Below are 22624 nucleotides of genomic sequence, written 5' to 3' on the forward strand. Positions count from 1 at the left end.
CAAAGCTGCAAAACCAAAATCGAAGAAATAAGCTATAAATAAAGCTTGATAATGCCAAATTTCAAAGATTTTCAAAAGTCCCGTGCAACGAATACTAGTTGGCGGAGTGGAAGCGACAGCGGTAGCAGTAGATCGCTCAACTTATCGCGTGCAACTACTTTATCGGTTAGTTCGAGCATTTCGAGTAATCAGCACCACAATCGACCAAGTCCTGTTCAAAGAAGTTCAACACCAATTTCAATAACTACGTCTTCAGCATCAGCATATCCAGCATCTGACGACAGTTCTTCGCCGAAGCTTGGCTCAAGTGATAGCGGCAGTGGATACTTTTACCCCTCTCAAGGTTATCCACAAGCTCAAGTACCGCAATATCTTCTATGCAAACTGAGCACTGGTTCGAGTACTGATCGTGGATATTCGTCGCGTAAGAATGGCAAACATAACAGCAATGACCATGAGAATCAGAGAACACACAAAACACGGTCTCGCGATCCACCCCAGCCTAGTAGCGGCGGCAGCAGCAGCAGCACTGAAAGTAGCGTCTCCTCAGGTGACAACCGAAACTTCCACCTACAGCCGCATAGAATAAGAAGAGGTGACCCAGTGGATAGTAGTAGCAGTGCTGGTGATAGTAGTAGCGATAGCGATAGTCGTGGCAATTTTCCACTAAATCATTTTAATGCTTGGGGTTTCGGTAGAAACCCGATCGGAATGCCGATTCGAACTCCGGCTTTACACTTCATCAACTGTAATTACTTTAATGCACCGCCAGCTTCAACCGTGCCACAACCGCCACAGAATTGGCTGTTCGGCAGGGCGGAGGCTCTCGTTAAAGAAGAAGAGATTGAAGAGGAACGAGTGATGGCCACAGTAGAAAATACCTACGACTATTACAATTTAAAAATGTTACTTTCAGGGGATGTTTAATTTGAAAATAAATAAATAAATTTGCACAAAATTGTTTTTTTTTTTATTTTTTTATCACTATTTCTTTTATAATATAGCTTACAAATACTTTAAATTAAGATAATTTATATTTAAAACAACCTTAGATGGTGCCAGATTTTCAATTTAAAACAAGAAGTAGTTTGATGTGAAACAACCTCGTAAATAATCATTGTCATACAAATCCTTGAGACTTATCACAATTGCTCGATAGGTGATGTTTTGATAGATGGTGCCGATTTAGAACTTACTCGGCTGTGATAGCTTAACATTATACTTTTCACACTTTTGTACCTACATAAGTGTACCAAGATTTCGACGCGTACTGTCATTGTGATCTATATCAAGTTCTTTTATTATAGTTTCTAGCTATCTCCAACAGTTAGGTCACCAAAACTAAAAAATCCATTTCGAGGTTCCCTACTGTACACACTATACCGAAATTTTTCTTGTTTACCTATCCATTGGGCCAGAAATGGGCCTCATCGGTGAACAAAATTTGGCTCAAACACGTCGGATTTTCTTGGAACTTTTCAAGAGCGCATACAGCGAACGAAAGGTCGCGTGGCTTAATAAAAACTTGTTTCATTTTCTCGACGTAAATACGTCAAGTTGTTTATTTACGAAAGATATATTATTTTAATGATCCTAAATTTATCTTAAAAGTACTTTTAATTCAAAAATAATATACCTTCTCTTATATGGATAGATGGAACTCTAACATAAAGGACGAAAACATCCTCTTCTGAACATTTTGGGTAAAAAACTATTATTTGTATAACGACTAAGGGCCAGTTCTTGTTTTATGCCATCTATCATATCTATATTGTCCATTTTGTAAGGATTCCTTCATTGCCCATTTTAGGCATAAATAACCCAAGAAATATTTTGAAATGTTAAGAATAAACATTTCAGAAAAGGAAAAACTCTCACACGCAAAATTATTTAGAATTATAAACCTGGACTAAATGTTAAATCAGATAATTATGAAAAGAAAAATATTTATCTGTGAAAATACACTACCAACAGCATTAATAAAATCTTCTTTATTTCGAAATTTATTTATTTTAAAATATATTTAATTTTAGCACACGTGCTATTTAAAGACAAAATTCACTTAAACATACAGATTTGGATACAATTCAGTGGATATTGTAATTGTAATTATATTTAGCTTAAAAGTTATGCGCCTACTGTGAGCAACATCTTCAAATTGTAGTAATCGAAGGTATTAACACTCTTCGCCAACTCGAGCTCATCTTTGCCCTCGCCAACGTTAAAGCTTAGGTGATGATCGATCTTATTAAGCAGCCACTGCTGTGGCGGTTGTGGTAAACTTGAAGGTGAAGTTGCGTTGAAGCATTTGCTGCTAGCAAAGTGCGTTGTCGCAGTCGGTTTCGACGTACCAGGTGGTATCTTTCCGTAAAATCGGCCACTACGAATATTTGTAGCAAGGTTCGAGAGGTTTCTTCGACCGCTGCTATTACAAAGAACTGATTTTCGTTCGTGCTTTATCTCAGGTGAAGTTGGCTGATAATAGTTATGGTTGCTTCGAGAAAAACGATGCTCCCAGTACTACTGTTACTACCGCTGCTAAGTCGGGAGGAATCAAGTGACCATTGTTTCGAATATGAGTTGAACGTTCTTTGGTAACCGCGTTGTTGTTCATTGTTATTACCGCTATGCTCACTATTATTTGGCGTAAAGTATCCGCCATCACTACTGCGATCGCTACTTAACCTGGTTGCAAAATATTGTCGAGGAGGCACAAGTTTATTTCGTTGATGGGGATTAAAAGACACGATCCCACTAAATTCGGAACTATTACGCGGTGAAGACGATGCTACTGGTGTCATAGTTATAGAGATCAGCGATGCAAAATCCGTTTGTTGATTTTTCGTATGCGAGTCTTGGTTTTTCGAAATGTCTGCAATACTGGAATTATTTACTGTTATGGGTGATATTGCTGGTCGTGGTAAGTTATGGAGCTCTTTTCCATCACTGCTACTGCCGCTAACGTCTGCTTGCTTTTCAAAATTCTTTTCGAACGTTTTAGGAAAGTTTGTCATGTTCAATCTTTATTTAATGTTGGTTTACGTGACTCTGGTATTGTAGATTAACTTAAACTTTCTTCTGTGTGCCTTGCTTTTGCCTTCACTGCGGAGTTATTTCAAATTTATATTTTTGTGGTGTGGAGCTCCTTGTGAAGACCTTTGCTGACGCGTTCGATTTGCAACTAAAGTGCTGTTTTGAGATTTCAGTGGCATAAACACTATATCGGCGTACAAGTAAAACGCTCCTGTCAAAAGAAAAAAATCTACCTGATGCTACTATACCTTAATTCATCGTAATCTTTTTGTGTCAAGGATTTCCAAGAAATATCCAAACTCTTTCAGTCTGTAAAACAAAAGTCTATATTTTATAGTAATAGAAAGGAGTGACGTAATTAGGGGGTGTGGCGGACATATTCAAATTTATAATGGATTAAATAGCAGTATCTTATCAGGACATTGGCATTTTTTGTTATACATTTAGACAATTTATAATGGTGAAAATGGCTCAAAGGACAAGTTATTGTCAACAAGAACAATACAAATATTTTATAATGTTTTAACTTGAAATAAATTATAATTAATTAGGGAAAACGTAATTCTATTGCGCACACTTAAGTATTCCTCCACCAACATTTGTGGCGCTTAGGGATGCAAACGATGTATCGATGTTTTCGTCAAAAAGCATCGATGTTTGCCATGTTTCTGCTTCTGTATCCCTTAGCTTTGCATTCTTACTTAAAAAAAGTTCAAAAATAGATAGATGTTTTTAAGGCCGATGTTTTCGATTTCGATGGGATTTGAAGAAACATCGATACATCGAACCATCGATTTTTCATATCACGAGTTCTAGTGGCGCAACACTATTGCGTATAAGTCAGAGCACAGCCTTTTCGCACAGCCAAATGAATTAAATATATTAGGATTAAAATAGTGAAGCCAGTTTTTCAGCCAGTTTGCTTTTCCAATTCGATTTGTATTCGATTAAAAAATTAATGTAGAAAAATTAGATTTTATTTTATTTACTTTAATCGAGCAAAAGTCGGATAATTGATCAATTAACTCCAATGCGAAAAGGCTATAACAGTTGTTTGTTATATAGACAAAAGATAATTGCGTAAAATTTAGATATCTTGATGAAATTTTGCATATACATATATTTCTTGACACTATCGGCTTGATATTGAGCCACAAAACTGAAATTTGATACAAGGCATTAAGGTAAGAAGCACCTTGGTTGCGACATTTTGGAAATGAGGCATCAATTGAAGACTTTGGCATTTTCTTCATGCTTATAATATTTATGTTTCCAGTAGATGGCTCAAGAATCAAGAAACATCTGATATCGTCGGAGGATCTTTATCGATTCAGTTGATTTCACTACTGTAAAACATTTGAAATATCTTGATAATATTCGACGAGTTCAAAATTGGTTCATATCTTTCCCAAGGTAGCATATACGAGTTTTTAACAAACATGGATTTTATATATTCATATAACTACGTTTAATAAAAATTCCTAAACATTTCAAACGTTTGTTATTCATTCCGACAGTGTATATCGGTCTCAACCGAATTTAGACTATCTTACATATTTTATTTTAAATGTCACGCTCGCTACAGACAATTATATTAAAATAGGTGTGTTTGTACTAAATTATAATCACCGGTTTTTCTATAAAACTATATACTAAAGGACAACTTAGTAATTACGCGATTTTTTAGCACAGGTGAGTAGAATGACCTTGTCACAGGGAAACTTAAGTTGAATTAAGAATAAAGGTTTTGTAATCGTTCCCGAAAACAGGTAAAAATTTAGCATGAACGCTTTTGGTCCTGCATCTCTTATATAAGCCAGCGAAGGCTCGACAAAGTCATCAGTCACAAACCTAGCGCGCTAAGCAAAGTTCTGCAGAAGGGATCACTTATTTCCCTACATAATATATCCACAATACTCAGTATCTAAACCGGCTATAAATAAAGCTTAATAATGTCAAACTTCACGAATTCTCAAAAGTCCCGAACAACGCACACAAGTTGGCGAAGTGAAAGTGAGAGTGTTGGCAGCAGGCCGCACAATCCACTGCAAGAAATCACTTCATCGAGCACAGCGGATTATTATAACACTGCGAACATTTCAAATAACCTACACCTTGACCGAACAAACCCAACCCAGAGAACCGGTTCAGTAACTACCTCGACAACATCGTCATCATTTGCCTCAAGTAATGGCGATACCACAGTTCATAACTCCCGCCAACGGAATCCACTCGCTCAGCCACGACCATACTTTGCGCCGAATAGCGTTGCTGGTTACCTTTGGCCTAATAAAGACCAATGTAATAGTAATAACTATAGACAGCGCAATGACCAGAGAATGTCCAACACTTGGTTACGTGACTCATCTCAGTCAAGTAGAGGTAGCAACAGTAGTACTGAAAGTGGTATTTTCTCTGGTGACAGCTGTGCTGGCGATATAAAACCCGTGTATAGTAGTAACGATCGCAACAATCACCTAAATTGTCCTCCAAATCATCGTAATAGTAGGGGTTTCAATAGATACCCGCCCGGAATGCCGCGTCCAACTCCGGCTACACATTTCGCCAGCAGTAATAGCTTTAATGCGCCAGCGGCTTCAAGCTTACCACAACCGCCACAGAGTTGGTTGTTTGGCAGGGCGGAGGCTCTAGTTAAAGAAGAGGACCTGAAGGAGGAGCGAGCGCTAGAAAAGAAGTCGAATACTTTCGACTATTATAATTTGAAGATGTTGCTCACCGTGGAAGCATAATTGTAATTTTCTAGAATTATTTTAATGTACATATAGTTGAGTGTATAAATAATATTTATATTTATAAAACCTCTTATATTCAAATTAAGTAGATTTTAAAATAAATTTAATATTTTATTCAAAGCAGATTTATAGAGTTCATATTTTTAGAAAGGGTATTAATTATTTTTCATAAACTGTAGACTCTTCGTTCAGAAGTTCCTACAGAACATCTCGAATTTTAGTAAAAGGATCCTGAAAGTTTCATCACCACTTCAATGGTTTCGTGGTCTATAGATAGTAATCCTACATTGCAAATTTTTCAAATTAAGACACAATTCCACGGAAGATAGTTGTAATCGAGACTCGTCGCTAAAATTTAGAACACCTTTAGCAGGGCAAACCGATAGAGACTTGGTTGGTCTTTTACTTCAATAATTATCACTGTTTTTATTAAACCGTTCAATTGCAAAGTGTTATTACAGAACTAAGAGAGAAAGTCATTCTTCTGACGTTTTTATTTAGCGAGGGATGGATGTAGTAATTATCCGATACCACAAATTGAGCCAAGGGATGAAATGATAAAACGAAAAAATTGTGGAAAATTTGCTTGATATTCCTCTATTAATTTGTGAGATACACTGATGTTAATTTGTTAAAAGTCTGATGTTCTTTCCTAGTGTAATCCTTCATAATAGTGGTCGCTTGCATGGATATACGGACAGACAGACATTCGAAATTGTCTTAGAGGCTTCCCCTTTTTTTAAATGATGATTTGAATAAGCACCTGCAATATAAATCAAATAGAGAATAATAGAAACCATTGTACATCTTTAGGATTCCGCTTTTTTGCTCTTTATTCAATGCTTTATAAAATGTGGTACAGTGATCGGATTTAGTTCGAATATGGGCCATTTCGTTCGATAATCTGTTTCCATCTAGACGGCAACTTCATAATACACCCTCATAGAAGCCTCCCTCCTTATTTGCGAAGAACTCGGACAGCCGCTTTTCACAAGCCTTTTTATACTGTCGCAACAAAAGTTGCTAAGAGAGTATTATAGTTTTGTTCACATAACGGTTGTTTGTAAGTCATAAAACTAAACGAGTTAGATATAGTGTAAAAAACATCCGGCCTACCAATTTTTATAAAACAATGTAGTTTCTAACAAACCTTACCGCTGGTGGGGGGCAATGATAGACTTGCATTGAGTGAGAATTTAATTCATTCTCAAATGTTAAAACTAGCTGTATCAAATATTTCTTACCGCTGGTGGGGGAAAATAAGTGATAGTCTAGCCTTATTGAGAAATTATTTCATTCTAGTTTTATTTTGGTTTTTTACTTACTTATATACAAATTTTAGAATTATCTTAAGAACTAATTATATGTGTATGTGTGTATGTCTATATGTATATTTTATATGTTGCACGATAAGGGGTTATTTCAAATGCACACAAGCAATTGCCCCAATGTATTTTTATAACCAATAGGTTATCTTGTGCATACATATAAATATGTTTGTTTATTAATAGTTGAGTGCATGCATGTTGCATATAGATGCATGCGTGCCTCATATTAATGTATGTGTGTTGCATGTATGCGTGCAACATATAATGTATGCTTGTTGCATATTAATACATATATGTTTATGTGTTTATTTATGTATACAAATTTATGTTTTATATGTAGCTCCTCGGATTTGCTAAGGCATAAAAGAATGCATGTTCAATGATATTTGAACATATAGGGTTATATATACCAAAGTGATCAGGGTGACGAGACGAGTCAAAATCCGAATGTCTGTCCGTCCGTCCGTCCGTCCGTGCAACGGATAACTTGAGTAAAAATTGAGATATCTTGATGAACTTGGAACACACGTTCCTTGGGACCGTGAGAGGGTTGCTTTCGAAAATGGGCAAAGTCGGAACACTGCCACGTCCACAAAATGACGAAAACCGAAAACACATAAAGTGCCATAACTAAGCCATAAATAAAGCTATGGAAATAAAATTGGGTATGAAGGATCGTACTATGAAGGGGCATATTTGTATGTAATTTTTTTGGAGAAGTGGGCGGGTCTCCGCTCCCCACTAAGTTTTTTGTACATATCTCGTAATCTACTTAAGCTATATCAACCAAACTTTCTAGAGTCGTTTCTTTTAAGTACTACCTTATACAGTCCAAAAATGGAGGAAATCGGATTATTACCACGCCCTCCTCCCATAAAAGGTTATTTTGAAAACTACTAAATTTGCTTTAATTCAGTAAGGGAAAACACTAGATACCTTAAATTTCATTATAAAGAAGGTACGGAAGAGCTGCACTCTGGATGAGAATTGATATACAAAATTTTAAATGGGTGTGGCTCCGCCCACTTAGGGTCAAAAACAATATCTCCGAAACTACTCGACCAATATCAATGAAATTTTGTTTGTGAAATTTTCCTTGCATCCCAATGATATGTTGTGAAAATAGGCCAAATCAGTTCACAACCACGCCTACTTCCTATGTACTAGAATTTTGAAGTCGATCTGAACCGTTTACTTTACAATATATAAAATAGGCAATAATGAACATATAGTATCAGAACTTTGCATAAATATTGCACTTATAGTGTGGCATCGCTCTTCTAAAAATCGTCGAGTTTTCAAGGCCCCATATAAATCGAACATGAGGGCATAGGTGCTTCTAATTTTATTTTTACAGAAAATATAGATAAGTCTCTCAGATATTTCGAAGAAATTCGGAGGGAAAATCTTTCTTTTAATAGTATGTCTCCGTTTCTAACATTAGGGTTTCCAACTTTCAATGTACTTTATACCATATATATGACGAATGTGTGGATCAAATTGTGTGTTATTTTAATAAAATTAATTAAATAAATTACGAGAGTATAAAATGGTTGGTAACATATTCAGAACTTAGCACTTCCTTACTTGTTTTTTGTGTAATTCTTCTGACATTTTTCTTTAGCGAGAGATGGACGTAGTTATTATCCGATATCACAAATCTTTGAGCCAAAAGATGAAATGATAAAACGTAAAATGTATGGAAAATGTGTTTGATGCTCTATTAGTTTGTGACATACATACAAAATAAAGAGCGGGATCACGTCCACTTCCAAAAATTGTTAAAGGTCTGATGTTCCTTCCTAGTGTGATCCGTCATAATAGTTGTCGCTTGCATGGATAGACGGACACTCGAAATTCAGTTGTCTTAGATTCGTCACAGTTTTTAGAATTTTGAATTGAATAAGCACCTGTAGTATCAATCAAATAGCCAATAATAGAAACGGTTTTAGATTTTTATGATTTACATCCATCTTCATTAGCATAGTTTGGTTTTTTATTATTCTTATATAATATTGGCACTGACTGGTTTGTTGTCGATTAACAATGGAAAGTTACTAATTTCACTGAATGGCTAATAAATTATTATTATTTTTACAAGTAAGAGACTGAAAAGCTTTTTTTAATTCAAATCAAGTTCCAAATGAATTCGCCAAATATATTTTCACTGCAGATGCTTTCTATATGAAGACCTAATCAATGTAACTCTAACAAGTAGGGAAAGCCTAAGTTCGGGTGCAACCGAACATTTTATACTCTCGCAATTTATTGATATATTTTTATTAAGATAACACACAATTTGACCCAATTTGAAAATCCTATAATTAGGTATATGAGAGCTAGGGGAAGTTATGACAAGATTTTAACCATTTCTAGTACAGAGACACACTATTAGAAGAAAAATATTTCCTCTGAATTAAATTAAAATATCTGAGAGATTTACCGAAATTTTCGGTGAAAAATTACCAAGGGACACTGAATCATATTCGACATTCGAGGCCTTCAAAAGTTATAGTCCGATTTCGACCAATTCCGATTTTCACAAGTGACGCCACAGATCATATACAGTATTTCTGTAAAGTTTTATTTCGCTATCTTCATTGGTTCCTTATGTATATACTATAAAGTAAAGGAATAAGATGGAGTTCAAAATTGAGTTACATGGGGAGCTGTCGTGGTTGTGAACCGAATTAATCCATGTCATCAGGGTGTCAAGAAAATATTATATACCGAATTTTATTCGAATCGGTCGAGTAGTTCCTGAGATATGGTTTTTGACACATAAGTGGGCGATGCCACGCCCATTTTTCATTTTTTAAAAAATCTGTTCAGCTTCCTTCTGCAATTTCTTCTGTAAAATTTAGTGTTTCTGACGTTTTTCGTTAGTGAGATAATCCACTTTTAGTAATTTTCAACCCAACCTTTGTATGGGAGGTGGGCGTGGTTATTATCCGATTTCAACTATTTTCATGATGTGTGATGGAGTACGTTAGAGAACCGACTGCTGAACGTTTGGTTTATATAGCTTCATTGATTTGCGAGATATATGCAAATAACCAATTTGGGGGCGGGGCTACGCCCACTTCCCCAAAAAAATTACTTCCAAATATGGCCCTTCGTAGTGTGATCCTTTGTTCCAAATTTTACTTTTACTTTTTTTATGGCTTAGTTATGACAGTTTATGTGTTTTCGGTTTTCGTCATTTTGTGGGCATGGCAGTGCTCCGATTTTGCCCATTTTCGAAAGCAACCCTCTCACGGTCCAATGTGTTCCAAATTTCATTAGGATATCTCAATTTTTACTCAAGTTATCCGTTGTACGGACGGACGGACAGACAGACATTCGGATTTTGACTCGTCTCGTCACCATGATCATTTTGATATATATGTATAACCGTATATCTAACTGGTTTAGTTTTATGACTTACAAACAACCGTTATGTGAACGGTTCTATAATACTCTCTTAGTAACTTTTGTTGCGAGAGTATAAAAACCATTCCAAAATGGTTGGTGTGAAATGCGCGCTCCCTTTGAGGTCACGAAAGTATTGGGTTCACATCACCAATCTTCCCTTAAAAAAGAATTGGGAATTACACCATCCTCCCGTGATTCACTGTTTACATAATCCGTTAAAATAAAATTAATACAGAAAATATTAAGAACTACATTTTAATTTATTTAGTTTTATAAACTTTTCCTACAATAGGTATCTATCATATTATTAATTAATCGACTTTCAGCAGCATTTTTAAATTTTGCGAAACCAAGTCTAGATCGCAATTATGGTCAACGGTGGTGTAATCCACTTCTACTGTTGCTTGTTGTTGCATAGGCTGCTTCTGCGTAGCATTTCGATCAAATTGTTGGACCTTGGGCGATTAACTGTAACGGAGGATGATCGATCTTCATCATCCTGTGGATCACAGTCCCCTGAAACAAAATTCGTCACGGTTCTCCTAACGCTCGTTCGGAAATACAAAATACTAAATATCCGTAGTATCTGAAGGAGGCACTATTTCAAAGGCTTAAAATATATGTAGCTAGAATATCAAAGCTATATAAATCCGCTGTGATTAATACTTTAAGTAGAGCTTCATGAATTCTCATTAGTTCCGAGCAACGAACACAAGTTTGTCGCAGTAGAAGTTATGGTCTTGTCAGCCAAACAGGTTCAATAACAATTTCATCATCTGGCTCAAGTGAAAGCAAGAACAATTTCGTCAATTAAATTTCGCCAGCAGCAAATACTTTAATGCACCGTTTCTATTTTATTATATTATTCGTTGTAAGCAAGACATAAAGAAATATAATTCTTGCTTTTTATTTAACTACACTCAGTGCATTTTCTTTCTTTAAGGGTACTTGCTTGAGTATATATGTTATACAAACGGACACCAGTTAGTCGCACGCTGCATACTTTTAGGATATCTTTTTTGCTGAGCTGCTGAAGATCGCCTGATTTTGATCGCCTTAGTATAGTGTCTTGGAGACTTGCAGACTTGCAGACATCTTTCGGTGAGTTCGTGTAACAGCGGTGATTAAGTTATTTCTGATAAGTTATATTATATATCTGATATTTCTGATTAAGTTATTTCCCAACAATTCTGATAGTTGTCGCTAGTCGTACCAAAATTAAACTCTACAAGTCGCTTATTCATCCCCGTCCTGCTTTATAGTGCAGAATCTTGGACGATGTCAACATCAGATGAGACGATACTAGGAGTTTTCGAGAGGAAAATTTTGCGCAAGATTTATGGTCCTCAGAACATTGGCAACGGCGAATATGACAGACGATGGATCGATGAACTGTACGAGTTATACGACGAAATTGACATAGTTCAGCGAATAAAGAGACAGCGGCTACGCTGGCTAGGTCATGTTGTTCGAATGGACAAAAGTGCTCCAGCTCTGAAAGTGTTCGATGCAGTACCCGCCGGAGGAAGCCGAGGAAGGTGATGACCACCACTCCGTTGGAGCGACCTAGTTACACTTGGGCTCTCAAATGGCGCCGAACTGCGAGGGAAGAAGAGGAGTGGCGCGCTATCATCCAATCACATACGATGTGCCGTCTTACAGCGATTTACCAAAACCATCGACACACTGGTTGACCGACAGAGCGTTAGGAATCACGGACAAACAGTATTCTGACCGGTATAAATCTTGTTTTAAGGGAATGTGATCCATAGGATGATGAAAATCCAGCGTTCTCCGATAGAGCTAATCGCCCAAGGGGAAAAAATACAAATGTTAAGGAGAAGCAGCACTATGTTCAGTTTAGCTAACGTTCAAGCAAATAGAAGTGTAGTCCTCCGCTGAAATTTATTATTGCGATTTGAACTTGGTTTCCCATAATTTGAAAATGTTGTTGAAAGAAGAAGAATTGTATTAAATAAGAAGCAAATTACAAATAAACCATTTTTTGATAGTATACATAAAGATTTATTTAGACATAACTGGGAGCCCTTAAACAGCCCAGTCTGGAACGGATCTTACAGATACCTGGCGCCATTCGTAATAAGATAGCCTTACTTATTATGGTTTCACAAAGCTCAAAGAGAAGACATACAAATCGGATGCCGACATTACCGACCACCTAACTTCAGTTTTTACAAATATATCTTCATCATAGCAAACTACCTTCAGTAGCTCTTATTAACCTTATGACAACAGATCAGCATGATTTTGTCTGATATTAAATATGTTTTTCTTTTAGTCATCGCTTGTTATTTTAATTTGATTTAAATTTCTCAAATTGTAATTTAAAAGACGAGTCGCTTTTCTTGCGCTGGTCCCAATTAAACTGCAAAGTGACAAAAATTGATTAACTATTTAAAGTCTTCAAACAGGCGCATTACAATTTCGCTGAGTATTCATTATTCAAATATTATTATTTTACTTTTCTATTTTTTTATTATTATTTCATTTCAAATATCTTAACAAAAAAAACCTGATCGATTTCTTCATTAATCGAGTATTCTGAGCACAACAAAGATATTTAATGAAACATTTTTTAGAAATTCAATTAATGTCCCTTCAGACGTTCTGCAAGGCAGTCACCTTGGTCCGATTCTGTTCTCGTTATTTATTAATGATTAGATTTTCTAGAATAAATTACCAAAAAAAAGTTATTCGTGGCGAGGTTACCAATTAAAACTAAAAGTCACACTTTTATAAACCATCTTCGAATGGCTAATGGATCATTATGATAAGGTTTTCAAACCACAAATATTCCTGTGGTCCGGCACACACATTAACGCGACATACATATGTTTTCTATATAAAGTTCAGTCTAAGGTGTCATCTTGGCATATTTTTGATATTTTTACCTTATGAATTTTCATTCAAATAGTCCATGTGAGTTTGATTGCTCCATGTAATTTAATGGTATTATAGAATATTGAAATTGAGGTTTTATGCTAACATTACATATATATATATATATTGACACTAACCTCACTAACCTGCTTCTTCTTAGTATTTCAATTAAATTGTTGGATCTTGGGCGATTATCTCTGTCGAAGGATGCTTGATCTTCATAATCATGTGGATCACATTCCCTTGAAACAAAATTCGTCCAGCTCAAAATGCTGTTGTTCCAACATATTTTTGCTATTTTTTAGCTTACGGTTAATATGGTATATACCACTTAAGCTGTATCTTGTTGCTGCATAACGCTGCTTCTCCGTAGCATTTCGATCAAATTGTTGGACCTTGGACGATTATCTCTGTCGAAGGATGGTCGATCTTCATAATCCTGTGGATCACATTCCCCTGAAACAAAATTCGTCCAGGTCAAAATGCTGTTGTTCCAACATATTTTTGCTATTTTTTAGCTTATGGTTAATAAGGTATATACCACTTAATCTGTAGCTTGTTGCTGCATAACGTTGCTTCTCCTTAGCATTTCGATCAAATTGTTGGACCTTGGACGATTAACTGTAACAGAGTATACTCGGTCTTCATCATCTTGATTATCACAGTCCCCTGAAATTTGTCCAGGTCAAAATGCTGTTGTTCGCCTCTCCTAAAGCTCTGTCGGTCAACCAGTGTGCCGGTGGTTTCGGTAAAGCGCTGGGAGACATCAAAATACCTCTTTTTCGTCTTCAGTCCAAATAATGATCCATCATTTATTTGTGGATGATCCTGAGGTTCAACGCTACTTTGCACAGGCGTTGGACTTCTAGCGCTACACAGATGCTGCCGCTCCACGGTGTAGGATGACTGTTCATAATGGCAAAGCAAAAGTAGTTCTTCACTGCTGCTACTGGAAAACGACGAAAGTTGTCTCCACTCCTGAGTTCTTTCGATTTCGCAATCTTCATAAAATGTCCAATTTCCTTCTCTTTCATTGCAGTAACTACTTCTAGCGAAGCTTTGTAAAGAATTTAAAAAGTCAACTATATTATCCATAGCATCTATCACTGTTTGCATAATATGTTGGAATAAAATAAATTTAGAAAATATTAATCCTAAACTTTAATTAATATATTTTTAGTAACTTTTCCAAACTACATTAGTTATCATATTTCATATTATTAATCGAAAGTCGCAGATTGAACTTTCAGCAGCTTTTTCAAATTCTGTGACATTAAGTCCAGATCGCAATTGGTCTATGGTTAATATGGTATATACCACTTAATCTGTAGCTTGTTGCTGCATAACGTTGCTTCTCCTTAGCATTTCGATCAAATTGTTGGACCTTGGACGATTATCTCTGTCGAAGGATGGTCGATCTTCATAATCCTGTGGATCACATTCCCCTGAAACAAAATTCGTCCAGGTCAAAATGCTGTTGTTCCAACATATTTTTGCTATTTTTTAGCTTATGGTTAATAAGGTATATACCACTTAATCTGTAGCTTGTTGCTGCATAACGTTGCTTCTCCTTAGCATTTCGATCAAATTGTTGGACCTTAGGCGATTATCTCTGTCGAAGGATGGTCGATCTTCATAATCCTGTGGATCACATTCCCCTGAAACAAAATTCGTCCAGGTCAAAATGCTGTTGTTCGCCTCTCCCAAAGCTCCGTCGGTCAACCTGTGTGCTGGTTGGTTCGGCAAAGCGCTGGGAGACATCAAAATACCTCTTTTTCATCTTTAGTCCAAATAATGATCCATCAATTATTTGTGGATTATTCAGAGGTTCAACGCAACTTTCCACAGAAGTTGGACTTCTAGCGCTACACATATGCTGCCGCTCCACGGTGTAGGATGACTGTTCATAATGGCAAAGCAAAAGTTGTTCTTCACTGCTGCTACTGGAAAACGACGAAAGTTGTCCCCACTCCTTAGTTTTTTCGATTTCGCAATCATCATAAAATGTCCAATGTCCATTTTTTTCATAGCAGTAACTGCTGCTAGTGAAGCTTTGTAAAGAATTTAAAAAGTCAAATAAATTCTCCTTAGCATCTATCACTGTTTGCATAATATGTTGGATATATGGCTTTTCCAAATTCCGTGGCGTTAAGTCAAGATCGCAATTAATATGGTCTACGGTTAATATGGTATAACCCACTTCTGCTGTAGCTTGTTGCTGCATAACGCTGCTTCTCCTTGGCATTTCGATCAAATTGTTGGATCTTAGGCGATTATCTCTGTCGAAGGATGCTCGATCTTCATAATCCTGTGGATCACATTCCCCTGAAACAAAATTCGTCCAGGTCAAAATGCTGTTGTTCCAACATATTTTTGCCATTTTTTAGCTTATGGTTAATAAGGTATATACCACTTAAGCTGTAGCTTGTTGCTGCATAACGTTGCTTCTCCTTAGCATTTCGATCAAATTGTTGGACCTTGGACGATTAACTGTAACAGAGTATGCTCGGTCTTCATCATCTTGATTATCACAGTCCCCTGAAATTTGTCCAGGTCAAAATGCTGTTGTTCGCCTCTCCTAAAGCTCTGTCGGTCAACCAGTGTGCCGGTGGTTTCGGTAAAGCGCTGGGAGACATCAAAATACCTCTTTTTCGTCTTCAGTCCAAATAATGATCCATCATTTATTTGTGGATTATCCTGAGGTTCAACGCAACTTTCCACAGACGTTGGACTTCTAGCGCTACACAGATGCTGCCGCTCCACGGTGTAGGATGACTGTTCATAATGGCAAAGCAAAAGTTGTTCTTCACTGCTGCTACTGGAAAACGACGAAAGTTGTCTCCACTCCTGAGTTTTTACGATTTCGCAATCATCATAAAATGTCCAATGTCCATTTTTTTCATTGCAGTAACCGCTGCTAGTGAAGCTTAACTCAAAAGAGTAACATCGGCGATGTGGAAAAACTGGTATCCTTTGTTGCGGCCCAAAGAAGTAACTACCAGTGCTACTAGAAGCTAGCGATGACGAGCTTAATGGTGGTGACGATCATCTAAGGAACCTTAATTGTCTGAAATGGTAAGTAGTCACAATTAAATTGATTGATGTTGTCCGTCTTTAGTCAACATCTACTGCAATTCGTAGTAGCTTTCTGAATTGTGTGATTTTGCTATTTCGAATTCACTTAAATTCAATGAACTTAATGAAAACATTATATATCAATTTTTATGCGAATTCCTCAAAAGTAGGCTAATTGTTTCCGTTTTTTTTTTCAAATATATTCGATGTGAGTAGTTGCGCCCCTCACTTGGATTACTAAGACGCAAGGAGGGTCGCAAACACTAACACCGTTCATCGATATTAGTCTTCTGTTAAACACATCCCAAATTCTATCAATGCGGACTCGAGTTTCAGAATCCTTCTACGGATCCGCTTATCATATTTCATATTATTAATCGACAGTCGCAGATTGAACTTTCAGCAGCTTTTTCAAATTCTGTGACATTAAGTCCAGATCGCAATTGGTCTACGGTTAATATGGTATATACCACTTCTGCTGTAACTTGTTGCTGCATAACGCTGCTTCTCCGTAGCATTTCGATCAAATTGTTGGACCTTGGACGATTAACTGTAACAGAGGATACTCGGTCTTCATCATCTTGATTATCACAGTCCCCTGAAATTTCAATTTCCAGGTCAAAATGCTGTTGTTCGAAATGAATATAACTCTCACGATCCTGCACCAGATTGGGATGTATACTTTGCTGTAGTAGAGCTGGGAAGATCACGTCCGCATTGAATTTCCTAAAAATTCCCATCGGTTTCCAGTCAGTGCGGTTATGGGTTGTGGGTACATAAAATCATCTCAAAAATTTGACCTTTTTAGACCCATTTGGGATCAAGATGGTCATAGTGGTATGGTAGGTTTAGTGAGCAACTGCTGTGGTAAGAATCGATGACGAACTGGATTAAAGCAGTTACCCTACTTTCCACTGACCACTAATAGGGCACTGTGTTGGTCCGTGTGTAGTTCAGTCCCCTCCTTGTCCTTTACTTGCACAGGGACCAGGTCCTGTTCCCAGAATACCTTGCTGTTGTCGGCCTTGAACCGACATCGCCTTTGATCCTCATCATATATGCAGAGGACTGAGCTCTTCCACCCCTCGAATTTAAGAGGAGCCTCCGTTAGCCAGGTGATGGTCTCTTCATTACTGCAGTCTCGATCTGAAGTAGACACCCTTTCGCTACTTCCTTATTTTGGTGGGCGGTGAGTACATCCGGTCCCACACTTCGGCAGTATAGTTAAGCGGCAGTAAAGCTAAGTGTATGCTTTTAAGAGTATCCTCATACCTGTCGGCTATCATCTAATCGAGTCGGATTTTGGGTCTAAAATTTTCCGCCCTACTATTGAGTCAGGATTGGCCTCCGCCGTTCGGAGTATAGCAGCACCTACGGAATCTTCTGGCTGATGCTCCTCTTCGCAGCTCTATCAGCTCTCTGCCTGTTCCCGTGCCAATTCGGGTCAGAGGGACGTCTCTCCCGTGACGTGCGTCGATCCCTGCCAATAGGAAGCTTTTTGGCATCTTCAGTTGACTTTCCATGTTCGAGGTGTGTGAAGTACCACTTAAGGTGGCGCACACATACCAACCCTTCCTGGGTCGCAGGGCCACCTGGGCAGGTACATTTAATTAATTTTAAATTTATAAATTTATTTGATATTTTATATTTGCAAAAATAGATGACGCCATGTTACTGTATAGAAACCGCCTAAATATATACAAATTTGTTTGGGAACGTTTTATAATTGGATGTCGCTACTGTCGGTGTATCAAATGTTCAATCCAATTATATATTAATTCCAGTTTGTCCCAACAGATGGTGCTGAGGACAAATGCATTTTACATATGTACATATATGTTCATTAAATATTTTGTTGAAATGTTAGGACAATGACCCGACAACGCCGGACGGGTATATACATACATACATATATCAAGAAACAGCTGACATTGCTACAAGAAGCTAGCGATGATAAATCACTTGTTCAAGTAGAGTTAGTTGTAGTAGTAGTTGCAATTATCTTGATTCCATCTTGTGCCATCGTCTTCATTTGATCATCTACTCCAATGCTTAGTAAGGCTTCCATGGATAGAGAAAAATCTTCTTCAATAAACCCGCTAAAATAAAGCTCAGATATATCTAACTATTCGACTTTTCAAAAATCTCAATCAACGAACACAAATATGCGAACTGAAGGCAGAATACCGCCATTTCATCCGGACGAGTAAATAATCTCATCTTCGCCGATTTGTAGCTCGAATGATAACGAAAGCGAATTTGTTTACCCCCGCCAACAAAATCATTTCCAACAACAACAACATTTTGAGGCATATCATAGAAGAAACTTCTTGCACAATATCAGATTTAACAACGACACGTGGACACATAACACACCTCAGCCTGGTAACGGCAGCACCTGTAATGCACCGGCGACTTCAACTTTGCCGCAACCACCACAACATTTGCTATTTTGTATCGCGGAAGCGGTTTTTGAAGAAGATGGAAATGAAGAGAAACAAGAGATGGTAAAAAAGAAAAATATTTTCGGTTATTATAATTTGAAGAGAAAATTAGGTAGATTCAAAAAAAAAGTTTTAATTAAAAAAAAAAAATTATAAAACTAATATTTAATCTTATTTTCTACAGTCGGGAAATATGTTTTATACATTTGAAATAGATTTCCAATGATTCTGAAATATTGTAGTATTTAATGAAGTTGGTCAAATTTTCTATAAGATGGCAACTTCGGTTAGAATAATATTTTGTATTTTATATATTACAAATACAAATAAACTTTATTAATTAGACAATTGGCAATGCTTTCAAAGATATTTCCTCGAACTATCACCAACTACATCTGATAGTTCGATACAAGACCAATTCTGACCATATTCTACAAAGAAGCTGATGCATGCACCTTATCAGTTCTTCGCCGCCGTATTTGAATAGCTCGGCCGGCAATCCATCGGCCCGCCGCTTTGTTGTTCTTCAAGCGGGCAATTGCTATTCAAATTTCGGGTAATCTATTCCATCATCATCGATTGGGGAATCGGGTTCGCCTTCTCTTGGTGTTGTACTTTCACTGCCATTCAGCAGGTCGGATGTTCCCTCCATAACCCCAGTATGCTCTGGACATCCGTTACCAGATTACCTCATCGGTCCCTACATGATAATGCTCCGGTATGGAAACCGCCTCATCTTTTCATAAAATTTTCGAGCATTACCCATGTCAGCCAGCTTTTCAAGCTTTTCATACTCACGCATTTCGGCCTCTTTCTTTTTACGTCTGCAGTTACGTCTCGCTTCTCTCTTCAGCTCTCGGTATCAATCCCACCCGTGTCCTTTACCTGCACAGCTACCAGGTCCTGTTTTAAAAACTTTTAAATACAAAATAAATGTATCGCTAGAGAAGTCCCAGATTACCTTTTTGTTGACCTGATCATATATTCCGTTGTTGAGCCTTATACATACCGGAGTCTTCAATGTAGCTGCTTAGAGTTCGCCAGGATGAGGTCTCTTCTCCTCTTGGTGGACTGAGCCCTTCCACCCCTCGAATGTGAACTGTTAGGAAGACATATTGCCCGAGCACAAATACGAGTCGCGGCAACAAATGTCTTCGCATATGAACCTGCATTTTATAAAATAATGACGACCAAAGCACTCAAAAGTGACTAGAGCTTTCATATTAAAAATGTGCTCTTAATAAATTCGATTTATTTTCCTGCAATTGCATAGGAATTTTAATTCGGTGGGAGATTTTCTAAAATTCTCGGCTGGCTTAAATTTTATTTAATTCAAGACTTTTATTATTAACAATTTCATGTTTTCCTCCTCACACAGTGTTTTAAGTGACTGCCAAAACATATTTTCGTGCAATTGAAAAATGTTTATTATCATTATTGACCCCCTTTTTAATAGATAATAGATATGGTAGTGTCCACAGCAAATTTGCTTTTTAACTAAATTAATAAAATATGCGAAATTATTTTAGTGAAATATGTGCATTATTATTATAATTTAAAGTGATTTGCAAATAGTTTGTGTTTGGTATTAGTGCAACAATCATAACTTAATTAGTAGTGAAAATAAATGCAGCAAATTGATAATAAAGCCAAATGACAACACATCATGCGCCATCCACTTTCTGTTTTTATCGACTCTCAAAAATTTTGGCAGCCAAAATTGTTTCCATAACAGAAATAATTTATGGAGATTGCTACAATTTAACAGTAATTAAAATTGACATTATTCTCGTGATAGTGATTTTTAGATATATAAAGCGTTTAATTATACACTAATAATGATAAATATTTGTTAATTGAATTAAATGCGAGCAAAAAGATTTTATTTTGTATATTAACCATGATGTTATTATTCAGATTAGGAATATTATAGCAATTTTTTGGGTGTTCTGGATTCTTCGAACATTTTTTAAAATCTCAATTTTAATAATTTTGCGCTGATTAATTACTTTAACGTCGACTCTCCTTTCCTTGCAAGGTACTAGCGGGTGATCCAAGTAGAGGTACTTTTTATACTCTCGCAACAAAAGTTGCTAAGAGAGTATTATAGTTTTGTTCATATAACGGTTGTTTGTAAGTCATAAAACTAAACAAATTAGATATAGGGTTATATATATCAAAATGATCAGGATGACGAGACGTGTTGAAATCTGTCCGTCCGTCCGTCTGTCCGTGCAACGGATAACTTGAGTAAAAATTGAGATATCTTAACGAAACTTAACTTAACTTGGAACACGTATTCCTTGGCACCCTGAGGAGGTTGCTTTCGAAGATGGGCAAAATTGGACCATTGCCACGCCCACAAAATTGCGAAAACCGAAAACACATAAAGTTTCATAACTAAGCCATAAATAAAGTTATAAAAGTAAAATTTGGAACAAAAGATTTCGCACCAGGAAGGGGCATATTTGTGTGTAATTTTTTTGGGGAAGTGGGCGTAGCCCCGCTCCCAAATCGGTTATTTGTATATATCTCGCAAACCAATGAAGCTATATAAACCAAACGTTCAGCGGTCGGTTCTCTTACGTACCTCACCACACACCATGAAAATAGTTAAAATCGGATAATAACCACGCCCACCTCCCATATAAAGGATAGGTTGGAAATTACTAAAACTGCGTTAACTCACTAACTCAGAAACACTAAATTTTACAGAAGAAATAGCACAATGAAGCTGCACTCAGATTTTTTTACAAAATGAAAAATAGGCGTGGCATCGCACACTTATGGGTCAAAAACCATATCTCAGGAACTACTCGACAGATTTCAATGAAATTCGGTATACAATATTTTCTTGACACCCTCATGGGCGAAATCGGTTCACAACCACGACTACTTTCCTTATAACTCAATTTTGAATTCCATCTGATTACTTCACTTTATAATGTATACATAAGGAAGCAACGAAGATAGCGGAATAAAAGCTTACACAAATAGTGCATATCATCTCTGGCTTCACTTGTGAAAAAATTGTCGAAAACGGACTATAACTCTACAAGGCCCCAGATATCAAACATGATGAACTCTGCACCTAAGGGTAAATTTTAACCGAACATATGGGTTAATCTCTGAGATTATTGAATGTAATTTAAATATAAAAATTATTAAAATCGGGTAATAGCATATCCTAGCTCCCATATACCTAATTATAGGGTTTTCAAAAATACGGTGGGCTTTATTCCGCATATATGTACGAGGGCTGCTATGTATATTTCTGGCCTAATAATGAAAATAGGAATATTTATCAACGAAAATGGTTTTATTTTTTTCAAAATATTCTCCATCAAGATTTATACACTTTTGCATGCGCTCAAATCAATTTTCGAAGCACTTTTTTTGAGGCTTTTTTTGAGCGATTGTCAAATTGTGCGGGATCCAACGAGAACAAACCTTTTTTACGGCCAGGTGTTCATGCAATATCGAATGTATGCTGGTGGCATAGACATGCCTCTATCTGAAGGAATGTTACATGACGGTCTTGCATTATCAGTTCACGTACGGCATCGATGTTTTCTGGCGGCTGTTTTTGGACGACCTTCACGGAATTCGTCTTTGAGCGAGCGTCGGCCACGATTGAATTCGTTGTACCAGTTTTTCACAGTGCTATAGGATGGTG

The 22624-nt window shown here is 36.8% G+C and overlaps 2 protein-coding genes and 1 long non-coding RNA gene across 3 annotated transcripts; 2 read left to right on the plus strand and 1 right to left on the minus strand.

Moving 5' to 3' along the window:
* Positions 1-2127: 2127 nt before the first annotated feature.
* Positions 2128-3014, minus strand: LOC128922880 (uncharacterized). Its single transcript, XM_054235266.1, has 2 exons — positions 2587-3014; positions 2128-2380 (listed from the first exon to the last, which is right to left on the minus strand). Exons 1-2 carry the CDS (start codon positions 3012-3014, stop codon positions 2128-2130), a joined length of 681 nt encoding a protein of 226 aa, XP_054091241.1.
* Positions 3015-4985: 1971 nt separating this feature from the next.
* Positions 4986-5783, plus strand: LOC128922881 (hybrid signal transduction histidine kinase M-like). The gene has a single exon (XM_054235268.1). It carries the CDS (start codon positions 4986-4988, stop codon positions 5781-5783), a length of 798 nt encoding a protein of 265 aa, XP_054091243.1.
* A 2900-nt stretch (positions 5784-8683) lies between these two features.
* Positions 8684-22285, plus strand: LOC128922659 (uncharacterized). Its single transcript, XR_008471840.1, has 2 exons — positions 8684-14113; positions 14895-22285. It is a non-coding gene; the product is annotated as an uncharacterized LOC128922659 (long non-coding RNA).
* The last annotated feature ends 339 nt before the right edge of the window (positions 22286-22624 follow it).

Source organism: Zeugodacus cucurbitae, chromosome 6 (genome assembly GCF_028554725.1).
Source record: "Zeugodacus cucurbitae isolate PBARC_wt_2022May chromosome 6, idZeuCucr1.2, whole genome shotgun sequence".
Classification (NCBI taxonomy): domain Eukaryota; kingdom Metazoa; phylum Arthropoda; class Insecta; order Diptera; family Tephritidae; genus Zeugodacus; species Zeugodacus cucurbitae.

What these genes read in the sequence shown, in the direction of transcription:
- LOC128922880 (XM_054235266.1), bottom strand. Translation starts at nt 3,014, where the DNA reads ATGACAAACTTTCCTAAAACGTTCGAAAAGAATTTTGAAAAGCAAGCA. An exon ending in CAACGCGGTTACCAAAGAAC is followed by an intron (nt 2,381 to 2,586) that starts GTTCAACTCATA and finishes AAATATTCGTAG; the next exon opens with TGGCCGATTTTACGGAAAGA.
- LOC128922881 (XM_054235268.1), top strand. Translation starts at nt 4,986, where the DNA reads ATGTCAAACTTCACGAATTCTCAAAAGTCCCGAACAACGCACACAAGT.